Source organism: Diaporthe amygdali (assembly GCF_026229845.1).
Source record: "Diaporthe amygdali strain CAA958 chromosome Unknown NODE_1_length_4327563_cov_65_473760, whole genome shotgun sequence".
NCBI classification, from domain to species: Eukaryota; Fungi; Ascomycota; class Sordariomycetes; order Diaporthales; family Diaporthaceae; genus Diaporthe; species Diaporthe amygdali.
In genome coordinates, this window is record NW_026517021.1 from 2,058,334 (window position 1) to 2,077,518 (window position 19,185).

General features: G+C 54.2%; 2 protein-coding genes across 2 annotated transcripts; both read right to left on the reverse strand.

The window, feature by feature from the left end:
* Window positions 1–587: 587 nt before the first annotated feature.
* On the reverse strand, window positions 588–15,097 carry J7T55_006213 (Nonribosomal peptide synthetase 2; the record flags this gene model as incomplete). Its single annotated transcript, XM_053141830.1, has 3 exons — window positions 588–14,450; window positions 14,640–14,660; window positions 14,729–15,097. The coding sequence occupies 3 exons, from the start codon at window positions 15,095–15,097 to the stop codon at window positions 588–590; spliced, it is 14,253 nt and encodes a 4,750-aa protein (XP_053000979.1).
* A 1,988-nt stretch (window positions 15,098–17,085) lies between these two features.
* J7T55_006214 (uncharacterized protein) lies at window positions 17,086–18,402 on the reverse strand (the record flags this gene model as incomplete). The annotated part of the gene is made up of 1 exon (XM_053141841.1): window positions 17,086–18,402. The coding sequence occupies one exon, from the start codon at window positions 18,400–18,402 to the stop codon at window positions 17,086–17,088; it is 1,317 nt and encodes a 438-aa protein (XP_053000980.1).
* Window positions 18,403–19,185: the final 783 nt, after the last annotated feature.

Below are 19,185 nucleotides of genomic sequence, written 5' to 3' on the forward strand. Positions count from 1 at the left end.
AATTCCACCATCGCCTGTCAATTCTTCCTTTACAACGCATCTTCGCATCGTCATGGTCCGCCTTGGTTGGGAAATCAAGGGACTTATATACGCATGAAGCTCTCCCATCACCCATCAACTCGAGCGGCGGCATCGCCCTCTCCCACTGGCCACGGTACACGCCGGTCCACCGGATAGGCTCTTCCAGGTCGACACGGCGCGTATTACTCTCATCTACAGTGATTGGACATGTTTCTACTTCCTCGACCGTCGCCAGAGTGTCGGGCGTATCTAGCAAGAGGAAGTCAAGAAGGCCCTTCTTCTGCGCGTCCGTGAGCAGACAGATCCGGTACGTGACCTCGTCACGGATACTCTGATGCAATTAATAGACATTTGACTCCTTATTGCTATACTGCTCTACTGTCCCTGTTTCCCCAAATACTCCAAATATTTCTCTACCATTCTATTCCACACGTGTGGCAAATCAATTTATCTACATAATGGAGTTCTTCCAAAACTTTCCACCCTAAATGCATATGCTCCCTGACTCTGCAGACAGCCTACTAACAGACACCAAAAGGTGTTGGAAACTTTGGCAAACAGAAGCTCTAAGCGTGCTCGAGAATCTTCGCCAGCTCAGTCGCGAAATCATCAATCATCCTCGTAACGACCGCCCGGTCGCCACCAAACAAAGCCTCGTCGCCACTCGCTGCCACACTGATTCCATCACGGACAATGACATTGAAGAAGAACCTGTGAGGGCTGAGGTGATCTGTGTTGAGTCCCTCAATCGTCGATGTTGAAGAGCCAGATGGCTGGGTGATAGTGAAGTACTCCGAGGCGAGGCGCTCGTCGAGCCTGTATCTTTGGAGGGCCTTTAGCCCACTATCGCCGACCTTTTCCTCGTCAGCGTCGGCATCGTTGCCGGGATAGAGGATGTTGATGTGGGTATTGAACCTGGGGCAGAACTTTTGTGTGTCGTCCGACTGCGCGAACTTGGTCAGTTGCGCCAGGTGCCCCTGCACGAGATCAATTAGGTCCTTGCCGCTTGATGGGGCATCAAGGTTCAAGGAGAAGGGCGTCGTAGTCATCGTGGGGACACTCGCGTCAGTCAAGTCCAGGGTCTGGGCCTCGTCAACTGAAGACAGTGAACGCGCTGCGTGGTTCAGGCCAAAGGTGGGACGGGAGCGTTGTGTGAAATTCCGCAACGTCCTGGCATAAGCAAGAATGATAGCCGATGACATTCCCGTCTTGCCATTGATCTGCAAGTGCTTGTCGACAGTGGCTTGTGGGATGACATCTGCGTATTTCACCTGGAGGTGAGGACCAAGCGGAGACTTAACTTCTTGCGCCTCGGTAGAGTCAGTCTGAGCGCCCAGTAGAGTGTCCTGGGCGTTCGCCAAGTGAGTACTCCAGTACGAGTCCTCGGCGCCAGGCTCTCTTGTCGCCATGATCTGGGTAACTACGTTGCTAAGTGGCGTGCCACCCTGTACGTCACCACCGGCCAACAGCTCGTCCAGGTCCTTGATGATCATCTTGATGCTCCATGCGTCGTATAGCGCATGGTGGAGCCTGAGTACAACAGCCTTGCCGTCCGCGCCTTCCAGCAGTGTGAGATATGCAGGGGGCTGCTTCAGATCTGATGGCTTGTTGTTGCCCTCGCGGACATAGTCTTCGATTAGGGTTTGGATTAGTGTTGTCGAGTCCTGACGCGCCGTGAAGCCTCCAGGCGGTGACCACTGCCCGCTCATGGTGACTTGGACAAGCCCTGCATCTGCAACCTCTGTCTGTAAAAAGGTCGTCCTGAGGACATCATGGATTCGGCAAAGCTGTGCCCAGCAACTCTCTACTGTCTGCTTGTCGAGGGTATCGACGACTCGGTAGACCCATGGAGCCTCGAAGAACCTCCTACCATTGTACAGCCATTGTTCCAGGTGCGCACGCTGGCCTGCTAGAACCGGAAGGACGGACTGCACAAGATTCTCGCTCAGCCCGAGCCTCTCGGCCGCCATGGACAGCAGCTTCGCTTGCTGGCGCAAATTAAATGCCCGTGGTCTCGCTGCTGACTGGACGATCTTGTTTTCGACCTCGTGTTGTCTCTCGGCCTCCGGGGCTTTGGCCGGGTTCGCAATGACGATGTCGTGGACGCGCGCCCCCTTCATGATCTGGAAAACGCTTACCGTCATGCGCAACCGCTTCCTTAACAAGCTTGATAGACGGATGGCCAGGATCGAATCCAGACCCACATTGATGAGCTTCGTGTTGTAGTCAATATCCTTTCCCTTGCATCTTTTTCCGAGAACGCTCTTGACTATTTCCAAGACAGAATTGGCCTTGGCTGTCGGGGCGTGTGCCTCCGGCTTGCTGACTGTTCCCTTTGTGTCCGTGATGGTGATAGTCTTCTTTGTGATCTCCATTCGACCAAGATCGAGCGCGGACTTTTGCAAGTCATCTGATATCAATGATCTCACTGCAGTCTCCAGGTGACTGCCCAGAGTTTCCACTTCCTCCTTGGCCATTCTTGCTCTGAGCTTGCCGCGGAGCGTGTTATTCTGGATCTGGAAGCTGGTAATCAGATGATAGTCGTCATATGTCGCCCGCTCATCACCCTTGTCGTCCTGTTCATGAACTGGCCTGAATAGTGACTTTGAGTCACCAACTTCTTCATGTCCTGGGTTGTGACCCACAACGCCATCGAACACGAACAGGCTTTGGAACAGGCTCGAGGGAAGATCCTCGCCACGAGCTTCTGCTGATGATCGCCACAACGTCTGCACCTTCCTCAAAGACGCCATCGAATTTGCTCCCAAGGCTTCGTCGCTCAGCCTCTGCACGTGGGCGAGACCCTCAGCCACGCTGGCTTCCCTGTTCAGTGTGACCCGCACGGGCACGGTGTTGATGGTGGGACCGACGACAGTCTCGACCTCATGCCCGCTGGTGACAACTTGTCCATAGACGACATCAGGCTGCCCATACAGGAACTCGGAGAGAACTTTGGCCCAGGCCAGCATAAGCACAGTCTTGGTCGTCACGCCGACAGCCTTGCATCTTGACTGGAGCAGGGAGAGCTCCTCTTCTGAGATGTTGAAGTGGAAAGCGGATGATGCCGACAAGCCCTCGGAAAATTCGCGTGGAATGTACTTGTAATCCCGCAATAAATCAGCCCAGAATTCTACGGAGGTCCTCTGCATCGTGGCAACCGCCTTTGCGAACGGTCGGAACTCATGTCGTCGGGCCTCGGTTTCAGAGCCCGTAATCTGTTGGCCGTTCAGGCGCCTGTAGTAGTTCTCACCCAAGATTCGCCAGACGGTCTGGATCGAAGTTGCATCATAAAGGGCGTGACTTATTCTCAGCTGTATCTTGCCTTTGCCCAATGCGGTCCAGTTGGCCAGGTCGCTTTGCTCGGTTGGGGAGACAATGCCAACCCATGGTGCCTCGTCATCCCCGGTGAAGATGAACCTGGTTCTCAGGATCTCGCATGCTTGAACCGTGTCCTTGACGGCGGCGAAGAAGTGATCGAGAGTAGGGGTGTCTGCCTGCAAGGCCTCCTCTGATAGCTGGACGGTGTGATCGTAGGTGTAAGCTTTGCCTGACGTGGCCAGTGAGGCGCTGAGCATCCCTTCCTGAAGCGGTGTCGCCACAAAGAGAAGGTCCCTAGCAAGTCGTGCCAGTGTCTTGTCATACTTGGTTTCATCACTGTCGTTCTCGTTTGTCACGTCTTGCTCTTGTCTTCTGGTGGTGGTACTGGCGTTGGCCTTCGCCTGCTGCAGAAGCCTAGCGGTGCCATGAATGGTTCGCGCCTTGAGCACGGCGTCGGGCGTCAGCTTGACCTTTTCGGACTTATTGAGGAGCCTGACAAATGGGAGTACAGTGATAGAATCCAGGCCGACCTGATACAGAGAAGTCGTCTTATCCTTGTTGAGGTCGGACGGATTTAAGCGGAGGAGGCGGCAGAGCTTGGTGTGGACGCTCGCCAAGGCTGCTTCGAACTCCGCATCCGAGCCGCCGTGACTAGAGTCGATCCGGGACCCGACATCACCGTCATTGATCCCATCATGTGCAGCTGCAGTCGCATCAACATCGACCGACAACAAATCTCCTACTCTGAGCTCCTTGTCTGCGGAGACGAAAGTGCCTACGGCCTTCTCAAACAGCTGTCCGACCTCGTCCAAGTCCGATTCAGTCAAGACCCCGGCCGACGAAAGCGTCAAGAGGATCTTGCCGTCATGGTGCAGGTCGACATCAAAGGCCAAGGCCATGTCACTCCTGCTCCGGGTCTGCAGAGCACTCATGCGTCCAGGTCGACTTTCAGATTCATCTATCGCGGGAAGAACGTTGATGCTGAGCAGGCTGTCAAACAGCTTGTCTTCTGATCCGGCCCAGCGCTGCACCTGCTCCACGCTCACAAGTGGCATCGTTCCCTGGCAGGCGTCAATGTGAAGTTGGTGGACTCTCTGAGCGAATTCAAGGAAAATCTCATCCTTTCTGAGACTGAAGGCCTGGACCAAGGTGTTGAGACATGGTCCGAGGAACTCGTCCAATCCATTGTCCACGACGTGGTCGAGCAAGGGGCGGAGAGACATGACAAACCCGTACACAACGGAGGTTGTCTGCTTGGTGAGTTGAGACAAACAGAGGGCTGTCGCCACCTGGAACGCAGAAGAAGCCGACACAACGGCGCCCTGAGAGTTCAGCTTGTCTCTGATCTGGGGCAAGGTCCACGGGAGATATCGAATATAACGAACGGTCTCTTTGCTGTCGTCAATGGATCCAAGATGGCACGGCCGAACGCCACGTAATTTGTTCTGCCACATGGTCTTCGTGGAATCCAGCTCCACAGCTGAGAGATTACAGTGAGCAGAGACTCTGGTAAGCACATTGAGACTCTGGTGAGCGGAAGCAACATTGTCTTGCTCCGCCACTCCGTCATAGACCTGCTCAAGCCTCTTAAGGAGCACGGCGATGGCGATACCGTCGAACAAGGCATGGTGTACCCTCAACGAGACAGTAGCCTCATTACCCTCCTCTCGCAGCTGTATTCTGATGGGTGGTCGCGTGCTCATCTTGGCCACTATATCAGCGGCCACTTCTCCTTGAGTGTCAAATGGTGTGGAAGACGGTGAACGAAGTACGACCTGGAAGACCTTGCCGTCGTCCTCGCGTTGTACAAAACAAGCTCTCAGCATGGCCTCGGACGCGACAACCTTCTCTGCTGCCTTCTGCCATCTGGCTAAGTCCGTGCCGGAGGATAGTCGGTAATTAAACTGTGCCACGTAAGGGACTACTGTTGTCTCTGACTTTGTAACAGAGTCATCGTCGTGGGCGCTCATCCAAACCATGGACCGGGCGACCAAAGCCGCCTGCAGCGGAAGGCACGGCAGCACTGCTTCGACATTATCATGAACCAGACCCGCTGGGATCTGCCCCGCCAGGGCCGTGCTGAGGTTCAGTGCCTCGACTTCTTTCAGCTTGTTGGTTGCTGAGGTGGACTCCGTCTGTATGCCACCGGCGCCACTGATTTGATGGCGGTTTTTGTCACCCAGTTGGGCTATGGATGCCACGGTAGCTGAGGATGACAGGATGTCAGAAACGTTCACCTTGGAAAATCCACGCTTCCTCAGAAGAGCAACCAAATGGACGGCAGAGAGACTGTCAATGCCCAGCCTGATGCTGCTGGTGGCCTTGCCGTTGATCTTATGGCCTACAACCTCCTCCACAGCCGCGACGACGAGCGCCTCTCCGGCGCTCAAAGTGCTTGGAGCAACATCGACTCCAGAGTCGTCAGAATCCTCATCATGAGCATCTTGAGAGGCAAAGAAGTCATTTGCCAGCTTGGCCAAGAGCTTGGTATCGACCTTGCCCGAGGCGGCCAGGTATGGGATCCTCGATACCCATAGAAGCTTGGGAACCATGAATGCCGGCAATTTAGCTTCGCACTTCCGCCCCAGCCTCTCCAACAAAGACGTCAACGCCTGGCCCTGGTTTTGAAGCAGCTCGACCTCAGCGTCCATCTCGCTCCTCAGGCGTGCCTTGCGGGCCACAAAGCCGAAGAGCTGTTGCTGGTTTCCCTCGCCAGCGACGACGGCAGCAGCGAAGTCTAGCTCACCCTCGTCAGCAGCCTGCTCCTTCAAGAAAGACACTACCTCGTCTAGCTCAAGCCGCTGTCCCCGGATCTTTGCTTGCTGGTCGGCCCTGCCCAGGAACTCGAGGGTGCCGTCATGCATCATTCTCATTACGTCGCCGGTCCTGTAAATTCTTTCCTCGGAATCGCCCAGCAGTGAGGTCGTCTGGAAGCTCTTGGCATTTTCGTCGGGCCTCTCCAGGTAGCCCAGGGCGACCTGAGGGCCGGCGATGCAAAGCTCTCCCGGCTGGCCTCTTCTAGCGATGACTTGTTCGCCATTCTCACTGCTGGGAGCCAACAACAGTGCTTGGAGGCCCTTGAGTGGCAGACCAAGATTGCGGGCGTTGGAGTTGCGGTTTACGACATGGCCTAGACAGCCAATCGTGACCTCAGTTGGGCCGTAGAAGTTGATGAGTTTGGCTGTTGAACCGTCTCCATGTTGAACAGACTCTTGACTTGTCCACGTGTCCAAAAGCTCATTCGATGCCTTCTCCCCGCCCGTCGTCACCACCCTCACGGATGGTACATCCTCGGGCCTGAGCCGCAGCTGCATCAACACAGAGGGCACGCTGCCGAAATGCGTGATGCCTAGGTTGTTGATGGCATGCTGAAGGTTTCCAAGCAGCGCGGTCCGGTTTCCAATGACGACACGGTACCCCAGGTGCCAAGGCACGAAGAGCTGTGTGAGGTGCGGGTCAAAGGCTCTGGACGTGAGGTTCAGATACCTTCCGCTGCCACCGAGCTCTTCTGGCTTGACTGTTGATGTAGAAGTCTCGGTCAAGCGCAGGGAGAACGAGAAGATGAAATGACACAGGTTGCGGTTGGATACGCGGACGCCCTTGGGCCGACCAGTAGAACCAGATGTGTAGAGTAGGTAACCTCCGTGGCCACGGCCGTTTGCAGACCGAGTGCGTGACCAGTGCTGCTCCTGCTGAAGCATAAAATCCACGTCACTGTCGCTTTCAGGTAGCAGCAAGGCTGGGGGATCATCGTGGTCCATGTCAAGGTCCTTTGCGAGCTCTTCAGTAGTGATGACAAGCTTCGCAGCAGCATCCCGGATCAGTAGCTGCTTCCGTGCCAGGGGAAGGTCTTCGTCTACGGGAAGGTAGATATAGCCAGCACGGAAGATGGCCAGAGTTGCCGCGAGCGACTTAATGTCTCTACCGAGATACAGAGCGACGACGTCGTCCTGCTGGAGACCAACCTCGTGCGATGCCAGCTGGGCGGCAATGGTATTGGTGAGTCTGTCAAGCTGGGCGTATGTTATGGTCTTGGTCGACAATGCATCCTCGTCATCATCCGGATCATCACTGGTGTGAACCTCCTCGGCTGCTATCCAGTCTGGATGCTGGGATGCATGCTGTGCGATGCTCTCGGTTGGGTCAAAGTCTGTGTCTGTTGTAATCTCCTCGATCGCACCGCTGAGAGACACCAGTTGGCCGTCCAATTTGTTTTGCAATTGGCTCAGAGGAAGCTGTGGGGATTGCTTCATGACCCTGGCCTGGTCAATGATCTGGTCCAGCATGAGCTCCAGCTGCGCTTGGGAGATACGCCGTGCGTCGCCGGTGAGCTCCATCATGCCATCTCCCTCGAATACATTGAAGGCAAGAGGGTGTTCTACGTTAAGTGATAGCGCTTGTTCTACCTCTCGGAATAGTGCTTGCTCAGCAACGACACCGGCGCCGTCGTCGTCACTGGAGGCCGGATGATAGACAAAGACACCAGCAAAAGGCGCATCACCACTTCCACTCCCTTCGTTGAGAAGCCTCTTGATGTCCACAGGGTGGAGGTTGTGCGTGACTCGGAAGAGGTTAGAAGAGTCGCGAGCCATCTCGGCCCACAGCTCCTCGGCTGAGTGGGCGTTGGCCCGGACAAGCAGGGGGAGGGTAGCTATGGCTGGTCCAACTACGTGGGCGAGATCCGGATGAAGAAGCCTCTGAGAGACAGTCTGGCCGAAAATAACAGCCTTGATCTCGAGGTAGGACGCGAGGACACAGCCAAAAGCGGACTGTAGCAGGGTTGGAAGGGCTGTCGGAAGATCAGAGGAGAGGAACCCAGGAACGGCCTTCTTCACTCCGATGATCCTCTGCTGCTGCTTCTGCCTAGACTGTGTCAGGTCGGGGAAGGGCGCGTTCAGGGCTCCCGCCGTCTCCCTGAGACCAGCGAGACGCTCTGTCCAGAAGGACGCAGCCTCGTCTCTCTGCGCAGTGGTCGGCAGTAGACCAAGCTCCATACCTCTCTCGAACTGGATGACGTCGTCATGCACAGAAGTCTTCTGGTGATAGAACTTGGTGACTGCATCGAGAACAGTTTCGGATGAATCGTAGTCATAGAGCGCGTGATGAACACTCAGCATCATCTTGCGGTCTTTCTCCGCGATTGTGACAGCCCAGGGCGAATGCATGGGCGACAACTCCGTCAGCTCTGGTTCCTGGGCCCATCTTGCAAGATTCTGGTCCTCGTCACCTGAGAGCCATCTCCAGCGCAATGCTGCCTCCTTCCGAACAACTTGGAGGATGGTAGCTTGGAGTCCCTGTCGACGAGCCCATGTGACCCCATTGGTGGACTGTCCTCCGTCTCCCACCACTGCGTCCAGCTGTGCGAGAGGAACGAAGCTGGTGCGGAGGATGTCAAATGTGCTTGCAGCTGCGGTCCACGCCGCCTTCAGACGGTCGCCATCTAGCGTGTCCAAGTGGCTCAAGTCAAACACTCGGTGGGCCCAGTAGGCTTTCGGTTCGCGCATCGTTTCAAAGATGAGGGACTCCTGCATCGGTGTCGCTGGCAGAAGGAAGCTGCTTGGTGGAAGCATGTCGCCACGGAGATTCTTGGTCAGGAGGTCTCTTGTGGCAGCCACCCATGACTTTTCTGTTGCCTGCGCGGTTGAGGCTCCGTTCAAGCCCTTCCCTTGAGCTGCCTGCTTCTGGCCACCCTGTTGCTGTTTGCTGAGGACGACATCAACCAGCTCGCCCAGGAGCTCGCACCTCATGAGTTCAAGCACGCCAACTTGAACAGAGAGCTGCCGTCTCAGAGTCCAGGCCAGCTTGGTGACCTGGAGGGAACTGAAGCCCAGTGCTGCCAGACTGTCTTCAGGAGACAGAGGCTCGATTGCTACCTTGAAATTGTCCGCGAGGAGCTGTAAGACCTGAAGCTGTTGATCGGTCCATTGCTGCTTCTCTACCGGTTGGCCAGAAGCATCTCCAGCTGCGCCTCCTCCCGCCAGGGCCTGCAAGTCCGAGCTCTTGTAAATGGCCTGCAGCTCCTTTCGATCGACCTTGTTCGATGCGGTCCTCGGCATCGTAGTGCTCAGAACAACAACGTGCCCCGGCACCATGTACGATGGAAGCATGTCCCTGGCCCTCTTGAAGACTTGCGCCCGGATGGCGTTCTGGTCAACGCCCTCCTTCTTGACAGAGACAAAGGTGACGACCACCTTATGATCGGCGTTTTCTCTGTCTGGACGTGGCAGATGAAGTGTCTCGACATGCTCGATGGCATCCTCCTCGTCTTTGATGCTCGCACAAGCCGCGCTGATCTCGCTCAGCTCGATGCGGATTCCAGTAATCTTGACGAGATCATCGTTCCGGCCGAGGAACTCGAACCCATGATCATTCAGTCGAACCATATCGCCGGTTAGATAGATGCGCTCGTCAATTCCGGGGCCTCCTTGGATAAAACGGGAGGATGTCTTGGCCGGGTCGCTGAGATAGCCTTTAGCCACCTGCGATCCACCCAAGGCTAGCTCGCCGACTCCGTACCGCGGAACGAGCTCCCAACGCCTATTCTCAGATCCAGGTACCGGCACCTCGTGGACAACGTATGCCGTGCATGGGGTCAGAGGGAAACCGACATTGGCGGCCTTGGCTTGGTCCCTGCTCTTACCGAAGAAGCGGCGCATGGTGGACACTACGGCATTCTCGGCCGGGCCATAGGTGTTGTACGCGCGTGTAGTGATTCCTGGAGCAGCCCAGGCTTCGGCGACGTCCTCGGTCAGTTTCTCGCCAATAAAAGTCACATACTGTAGCGGGCTGCCACGGATCTCTTCGACGGCAATACTGGCGCCGAAACTGGGGGTAAGATGGGCGTGCGTGGGGCGGGCCTTCCAGATGAATTCGACGAAGGAACCCAGAACGAGCTCCCGCGTGCCGCTGATGACACTTCCACTCAGGCCCCATGTGTAGAAGAGGTCCTGGACAAAGACGTCGAAGGAGTAGGCCGAGAGCTGCAGCGTGCGCACTTGTTCGGTCTTGGGGTCATGCTCGACCTGGATCTGAAGGTCTTGCATAGCTTGTGCCGCGGCATAGTGCTGAATCATGACTCCCTTGGGCTCACCCGTCGTGCCAGACGTCCACAAGAGATAGGCAAGATCCCCTCCGCTTAGGGCACCCGACTTGATGCTTTGCCGTGGCTTTGGCTTGACTGATGCTGGTTTCGAGTGTTGATCAACCAGGATAACGCGCATGCCCTCTAGGCTCTCACTGCCAATACAAGGTTCGACCAGGTGCCACGACTCGGTGTTTGTAAGCAACACCTTGCTCTTGGTTCTGGCAATGAGGGATGTCCGTCTTGCCACGGGGGAGGTCAGATCGATGGGGCACCAAGCGGATCCAGCTTTCAGGACAGCCAGCACTGCGACATAGAGGTCGACACTCCGCTCAATGCACAGGGGGATTACATCGACGTCCTCCTCGCGAAGAAGGAGTGCTAGGCCATTAGCGAGGCTGTCAAGCTCCGCGTAGGAGAGAGACGTGGGAGGTGAGTCCAGGGAGCTATAGAAGGTCAAGGCGAGGCGCGAGGGGGTTGCTATGGCTTGGGCCTCAAATTGTCCGTGGAGTATGTTCAGATGGTTGTCTTGTCCGTCCGTGCTTGCATTTGCTTGAGGCACTGTTCCTTCAGCAGATAGTAGGCTTTTGGGAAGACGTGCAGGTAGTCCAGAGATTGCATCATCAGGGGAAGAAGAGAGAATGATTTCGGTGAGAGCAGCCAGTTGCTTCACGACACAGCTAGCAGAGAGCTCCGAAAGCGCGTCCTCGCGGTACGTAACCTTGAAGGTCATGTTGGTGAAGCTACTTCGGTTCGGTGATGACGGATCATTTGGGAAGACTTCCACAAAGATGGGGAAGTCGTAGCGTATGACTGGGTGACGGACTTCAGTCCAAGGGGCTTGAAAATCGTCTTCGAGGCCACCGTCTTCCACCGGATATGCCTGCAGAGCCAGGGCGGTATTGTACGGCAACGTCTCAAATACTCCCCATGATAGGTGCCGGTGACCAAGAGCAAACTTTCCGTGCTTCGTGAGGCCGTCGATCAGCTGGCTGATAGTTTGGGTCTCAGGCAAGGCCACGCGGCAAGGCACGACGGAGAATGTGGGCGCGTGTGTGGTGGTGGATAGATGGCCCGAGATGACGCTGCCGAAGGTGACGTCGCCTGTGTCCGCTTCGGAGAACAAGTGCAAGAGTAGTGACCATGAGGCCTGAAGGATTGCCAGGGGAGATGCGCCACTACCCAGGGCTCTGCTCTTGTCCTCGAGCACTTGCCATGGAAGGTCGCTCTTGTACTGAACCACTCCACAGTCTGAGGCAGACTTGGAGGACCTATTGCTGTGCACATTATTGCCACTCAGCGTACCGAATGGTTCAAGTTCCCAGCCTTTGAGTGATTCTCGCCACAACCCGTCTGTGTTCGGGTCCACATTAGAGAAGCACTCGAGAACTGCTTCGTAGATGCTTTGCCTCTGGAGAGATTCCAGGCCGGCATAACGTCTGGCTATGTCACACATGAGGACTTCGACCGAGGCACCATCACAGATGCAATGGGCAATGCTAATGACCAGGAGACCATCACTGCCAGGAGTAGTCTCATTCTCGACCACCTGAATGTGGTAAAGTCTTTGCGACTCCAGGCTGATGTTTTCTTCTGCCAGTGCGACCCACGCCTGGGCATCGTCAACAGAGAGCGGCTCGCTTGTTTTTCTGTGCACCACCTGTGGAGTTTCGCCATCGTTGCTCTTTGGTCTACGCCATGCCTCCTTCGTCAGAATAACCTGAGCAAATGGTGATAGGGCATCGTCACATGGCAATATGGCGGATCGATAGATAGCCTGTTCCAATACAACCTCCTCGACGGCTTTCTTGAGCGCCGCAGCCGCGACCTCCGGCTTGAGTCTAATGACCGAGTGGCTTATGTACCTGGTCCTGTCCATGGCGAAACTAATAGCCAACTGACTCTGTTGAGTGGTTGCTGGCAGGATCATCTCGATGTCAGCCTCACTGGTGACATCGAGCTTATCGCGTACTTCGGAGAGATGCTCAGAAGAAAACTTGGCAAGCCGGGCGCGTGTTCGGTTTTCTCTAGTATCATTTGACTCTTCCAAAGACTGCGGTGATGATGAAGGGAAGAAGACGGAGCGGACAGTGGCTTGGCTGTCCAGAAGGAGGGCCAGCGATGGTTGCAGATTTCTCTTGGAAGGATCGGGCCACCGCCTCCTGATCTCGCGCAACAGTCTCATGGCGCGTAGACTATCAACACCAGCATCTGCGAGACGCGTAGCAGCTGAGATCTTGTTTCCGCCAAGGATGTCTGCCAACATGGACAGCAACTGGTCTTCCAGCTCGGCGTCTTCACCCGCTAGAGGTTCAAGCTCCTCTGTCAATTCGAGACTCGAGAGCTTCGGCTGCTGATCTTTCAAGACTTCTCGCACGTATGCCGAAGCTGCTTTGCGATCGACCTTTCCAGACGCTGTCCTCGGGAGGGACTCAACGTGAATGATTTTGAATGGCCTCATATAATCCGGAAGATGCCGCTGTGCCGCCTCCTTGCACCTCTCGAGGATATCCGCCTCGAAGTCGGATCCCGCCGTGGTAATGACGAGGTTCACAACCCTCTCTGAGCCGGGCTGAGAATTCTCAGGCTTCCACACACAAGAGATTGTCTCCCGCACGCCCTCGACCTTCGACATCAGCACGCTCTCGATCTCGCCAAGCTCCACACGCCTACCGCTGAGCTTGACCTGATCATCAGAAATTCTGCCCAGGAACTCGACGACGGGCTTTCCCGACTGGTCCCAGACTATGCGAGCCCGATCACCGGTCTTGTATGCCCTGCCCCAGCCGTCTACGTCATTGTCGTTGATGAAGGCCTTCGAGGTCTCATCAGGCCTGTTGAGGTAGCCGATCTTGCTCACCTGCGGGCCGGTGATGAGAAGCTCTCCAGTGGCGCCCATGGGCACGGGCTGGAGGGTTGAAGTGCACGTCTCATCTACGATGACCACACCACAGGTCTCAAGAGGCGAGCCGAGCACGGAGCCTCGTTGGCCCTCAGGTACATGCGCCTGCGCGATACAGTAGATGGCTGTCTCTGTGGGCCCGTAGCCGTTGTATATTCCACTAGGGCCAGATACAACGTCATCGTGTGATGCAGGATTGTGCTGAGCAAAGTCGTGCACCACTCGCGCATTGAGAGTCTCTCCGCCGAGCATCAGCGCGCGCATGGACGACGGATCCAGCAGCGTGGCGAAGCTGGGCGTGATGTTGGTGATATCAGCCTCTAACGTCGTGACGACCTTGTTGATATCCTGCAACGTGAAGTGCCTCGGAGCGCAGCAGAGAGTCGAGCCAGTGCTGAGTGTCCAGAAGATCTCGAAGAGGGAGATGTCAAAGGTTGGGGCGGCACCTTGGAACCATCTGGTGGGTTTGCGTGTTGTGTGTGGCTTGGTCTCAGTGGGAACGAAGCCGTAGTGAGCGCTCAGGGCGGAGACGGTGCAGGTTGCCGAAATGTGAGAAACAGCTACGCCTTTGGGCAAGCCGGTGGTTCCTGATGTGTACAGGATGTAGGCGACATCATTTTCTGTCACGGATGACCGGCCCTTTTCTCCCAGTCTTTCCACTTTATTGTCGCATGCGGAAAGATAGGAGCTAACTCTAATCACAGGTGCTGTGCCTGTGACAGTCCCTAATGAAGCAGGTGACGATGCGCCTATAAGTAGAGCAGTTGGCTTGAGGTCTGCCATCAGTGCATCCAACCTCTCCTCCGGCGCGTCCACAGGGATGGGGCAGAAGGCCATGCCGGCTTTGAGAGTTGCCAGATAACTCGTATACAGCTCTGGACATGGTCCCATCACCACCGCAATGGTCTTGATGTCAGACGCATCGCTTGCAGCATTTGCATCTTGCACACGTACAAGTTCTCTCGCCAGCGCATTCGCAGCATTTTCCAGCTGCTGGTAGGTCAGTTGGCTCTTCTCGCCGCTCTCAAGGTCCACGAGGAAATCTAAGGCCGTTCTATCGGGGTGCTCATCCACGCGCTTTTCGAAATTCCTGTGGAGAAGAGCCGGCTCGTTTTGATCTTCAGATTCCTGGTGAGATGGGAGCAAAGAAACGGGCCTCAATCTTGGTGGAAAGTTGAGCACGGCAGGCCGCGTCCATTGCCTGCTCACACTTTGACCTTCGCCTTGTTGCAGATTCAGGACGAGATCGTCCAGCATGCAGCCCAAGGCTTCAAGGGCTGCTGCAGGTACAAGTCTGGGCGGTGCGCTTAGACGCACGTTAGGTACATCCAAATGTAGCTACCCAAATGTATATTGTTAGCAAATTGATCTACGCAGAACGTCTTAAAGTTTCACCGATTACTTACTTTTTGGAGATCGATGTGATTGGAGTCTCCAATGGAGAAGTCGGTCGGGATCTCACCCGTAGCATCACGGTATTCGATGAAGCTGAAATCACTCCGGCCTGCTTGAGCCAGGATAAAGCCTCTCCCATGAAGGCGGTTGTGTTGTTGGATACAATAGGCCTCTCCGTGCTCTAGCACTACGACATGGGAGACAAGCTCTACAAAAGCTTTGATGCACGTCTCCTCGTCAGGCTTGGGTGATAGGGTACTTTGCCAGTGAGGCAATTCTGTCGCCAGTGCTGATGCTTCTTGTCGGGAGGCTTCATGTTGGAGACAGTGCAGTGGCCTGAGCTCCGTGATTGGTGGTGGGCATGTTGTTATTGATGTCATCTTGATATTTTCCAGATGCCGCCGAATGTCTCGGGGTCCAGTTGTATGTCGATTATGTGTGGCTTGCAAATGATAGGGAGTAACGTGAATACTACGTGGGAGAATATGAGATATTCATTCCCTGGGGGCCGAGTGTCACTGGACCTGAAGCTATATTCAACCGTTCAGGGTTGTGAGAAGCCCATCAGGAGAGATAGTCGCAGCCTTCATTCTAACTACTATAGTACCCTACAAGCCCCTTGCAGTCTCGCCATTGAATGCCCAGGCCAAATGTTCAGCACGCCCTCAGTGCTCCGGTCTAGGAGCATGAGGACTCTCTTTCAGCCCATGCTCGTGTCCTTGGGCGGCTGGAAATTCACACTTCGGTCGCGTGGGTACAGTGTGACCCCGGCTCGAACTTGGCCCACGAGCTTGGTCATTCATTAATGTGGTCCTGTGAATGCTGCCAATCCCTCGTGCAAAAGGTAAAAGTTCCAATTAGAGTAACAGCATCGGTCTTTCCGGGTTTGGGCCTGTATTAGGCCCGTACACTACGTAGTGTGCTCCCTGTTTTGTCGAGAGAATCGGCTAGTTTGGACGCCTGAGGTCACATTGTCCCGCCTTGTTTGTAACACGATGCGGAGCCCCCACGCAGTGAAGGGTTTGACCTCGGGGACCCATTCGGTCCTTGGCAAGTTTTATCAGATCTCATTATTATCAGATTTTTTTTATCTGATCGTCAGTCAGCATCCTGTCATCCTGATGAGGCAATGACTTGAGTCAAGGAGGAAAGCTCCTAGTTTAGCCTCCTCCGCGGACCCAGTATTCAGCTCTCAGGGATGCTTAAATTCGTCGCGATGCAGAGCATTGATTCCGCCACTTAGAGCGGAGATTATAGTCAGAGAATCATGGCCACAGCGGGTATAGATCTGCAAGAATCCCGGAAAATATTTCTACTCTATTAGAACGTTCGCGTTGAATCCGTGTTGAGAATAGGCCGAGTGAGTGGCTCTGGCACCCTCGAGCACTGCGAGGTTTTCTTATTTAATTTTTTTTTACCCTTTCGCGACGATCCCATGTAGGGATTGAACTTGGCATTACCAATTCTCGGATTGGCACGGTTCGCAAAGGTTTTTATCTGATCATCTGATTAGATTGCCAAGGTATACAAGAGTCAGCCAAGACTAGTCATCCCAGGCATTTTTACACAGCTGCAGGACACTGTGGTACCCACTCCGTCTACTATGTAATTGCATTCATTCGTGCAGATCCAAGCCACTAGAATGTTCTCCCTATTCTCAGAGACTATTTCCTTTCTGAAGGGAGGAAGCTGTACCCTTTTAACTAATAACCCTTTATAACGATAATCAAATGTTGAAATGATCTCTGAGTAATCAAGTCAATATAAGCTTAACAAAGATTAAGTATCTTGGCAAGTCAAGGATCATTTAAACCCTATACTACTATACCTAGTATCTGATGCATTTAACACACAAGAAGATTGATCATGACGTGCAAGCGGGATTAAGGTCACGACTCAGGAGACGGAAACACTGACGAGGGGCTTATTATTTTCCCGAGCAAAAATGACAATGCGGATCATGTCGGGACCTACATCGATCGGCGGCTGATCCTCACCCATGGCACATTAATACTACCAAACTGTATACCTGAGTGGTTCCCACCGGAGGCCTGCCTTTCACAGCATCACTGTGTCGGAATAGCAGGCAGAATGGATCCTGAATACTCAAACAGACGGTTTCCCCAAAATCTGAGAGCTTGCTGAGATTAAGGTGACACTCAATTGGTAACGAATCGAACAGTGTTGAAAGCCTCACAACGCGAATCAGAAGTGAGGAGCTATGGAATCATCAAGAATTTGTAGGATTGGGATTCAAAGTGGTTAATTAATTCAAAAGTTGTCAATTAATTCAAAAGCTGTCAATCTATTCAATCTGCTCTTGGGACGCCACCCGTACATACACTGGATCTCTAGCTAGCTATAATCGCTACACAAAGTGCCCCTCTTGGAAGAAGCGCTCGCGCTGCAGGGCGAATAGCATTGCAGTCTTGTGCGGCAGTTCGAATCTTTTCTTCTTCTCCTGCGGCAGGTACTTGTTTTGGATATGCACATGTGCCAGGTCGAAGCGCGGCTCGGCCACCACCTGCTTGGTCCTAGGATCACGCAAGAAGCATGTGTGCTTGATGGATGTGGCCACGGCCTCATAGCGCTTACCGCCGCGGAAGCGCTCCTCACCGACGAAGATATGAGAGTTCTGGTCGTGCTCGCCGACGACAATGTTGCACTGGGCGCCGAAGAAGCACGCAGCGTTGTCCTCCTTAACCCAGCCGATCTCGGTGTAGCCCGCCAGCTCGCCGTCCCACAGGAACACACACGACATCGTGTGCGGGTCGGCGAGCTGAGCTGCAAGGTACGCCCGGTGCTTCTCATCCGGGCCACGCTCTTTCCAGCCCGCGTTGACTCGGTCTGAGTTCTGCCAGCGTGCATACGTCTCGAAGTGCAGCGGGTTTGAGGCGTCGATGTGGTGGATCTCGAGCTGCTGCCCCAACTCCACGATGAATCGCGAGTAGATCACCGCACCGGGCTTGGGCTTGGGCGGTCGCACCGGGTGTACCGTACATACATTGCCCTTCCTTGTAAAGCCCATCTGGCTGGCGAAGACGCCCAGCTTGCTGTTAAAGCCCGGGAAGCTCTCCTCGGGCCGAGAGCGAAGCCAATGCTGGTTGTCAGGAGCGCCGGCACCCTGCCAGAATGCTTCGCGTTGCAGCCAGTAGATGGCATCTGGTCCGGAACTGCTCTCAGAAAAGGGTGATACAGTGGCGAGTCCAGTGCAGCGCAGATACTCGCCCACTCTGTCGCTTTCTACAGAGATGGCGATGATGTCGTCGTTCCTGTGGGATGGGTGCAACCACAGGGCATAGATGGATGCCCAAGTCAGCTGGAGGGCGAGATCATCGGAGTCAGATCCAGAAGGCGAGCCACGGAGTGTCAATTGCAGAGTCTGGGCCGACTCGGCCCTGTCTTCGTTGACCATGGCTGGAGAGACTCTGGCCTGTCTCCCATCATTCTTCCACTCAGCCAGCAGGCTTTCACCGGAAGCCACCACAAAATCAGTTCCTCTAGTGGCTATCCACACTTCAGTGCTGCCATCAGGAAGTCTAAATGAAGTCTTTTCGCCGTCGAAGTCTAGCTCTCCAACGTTTCCGGAGCCTGTCAAAGGTGTCACCGAGTCAAATTGGTGTGCCGTTCCATTCTTAGACTCGATGCCATTTACTTTGACCTGGCTCTGGACTTGTGTTGCCATGATTGACGCTTTATCCGAATTATTATACGTCTAGGATTTCATTAGGTATAATAATCTAAGCAAATGAGTTCAGCCACTTAGACTTAAAAACGTACTTGGTTGAGTGTTGTTTCGATGCAAGATCACAACCTCTGGCTTCTGGCTGAGGAAAATGGGACTTGAGGACTATTGTGCCAACCCGCAAAGTTGGGACTAAATATGAGGCTGATAGAGATGACGGCACTTGTCTGTTGTATCCTCAATAGTAGTAGTAGCTTGTGGATGTATAGTTTATAAACTGATGGGTGCTCCCCGGTTGTCCCTCAATGTGTTACATTTGATTGGGCGAATCCATTAACAAACGCCAAACAACGCCAAGAACTGTGTCAGCACGTCACCGAGTCCACCGAAATTTCGATGCAAGGAACAACATTCCAATGTACTTAAGCGATACTACATGATAAGCTGTATCTAGTCCTCTGCATTTAATCTCTGGAAAGCAAACATATATTTATATGCACATAGAGCTCATTCTCCCGGTTTCTACCCGCAGAATAATTAGAAATATTTTAAAAATGTAGGTATTTTACAGTCAATTAATTAAAGTTGACACAAGATACATGCGGTATATGCGGCTTTTCAACCCTAGTCGCCTATACTAGTTGCTGTGAGATATTTGTGGGGCTACCAAGGTTCCCATCAAGACACTAGGCACTCTTTTACACGCATACAGTGCGAGCGAGCAGGGGCGATGACTCTAATAAAACATTTGAAGCACCGGTGCGATTACTGTAGTACTCGCTA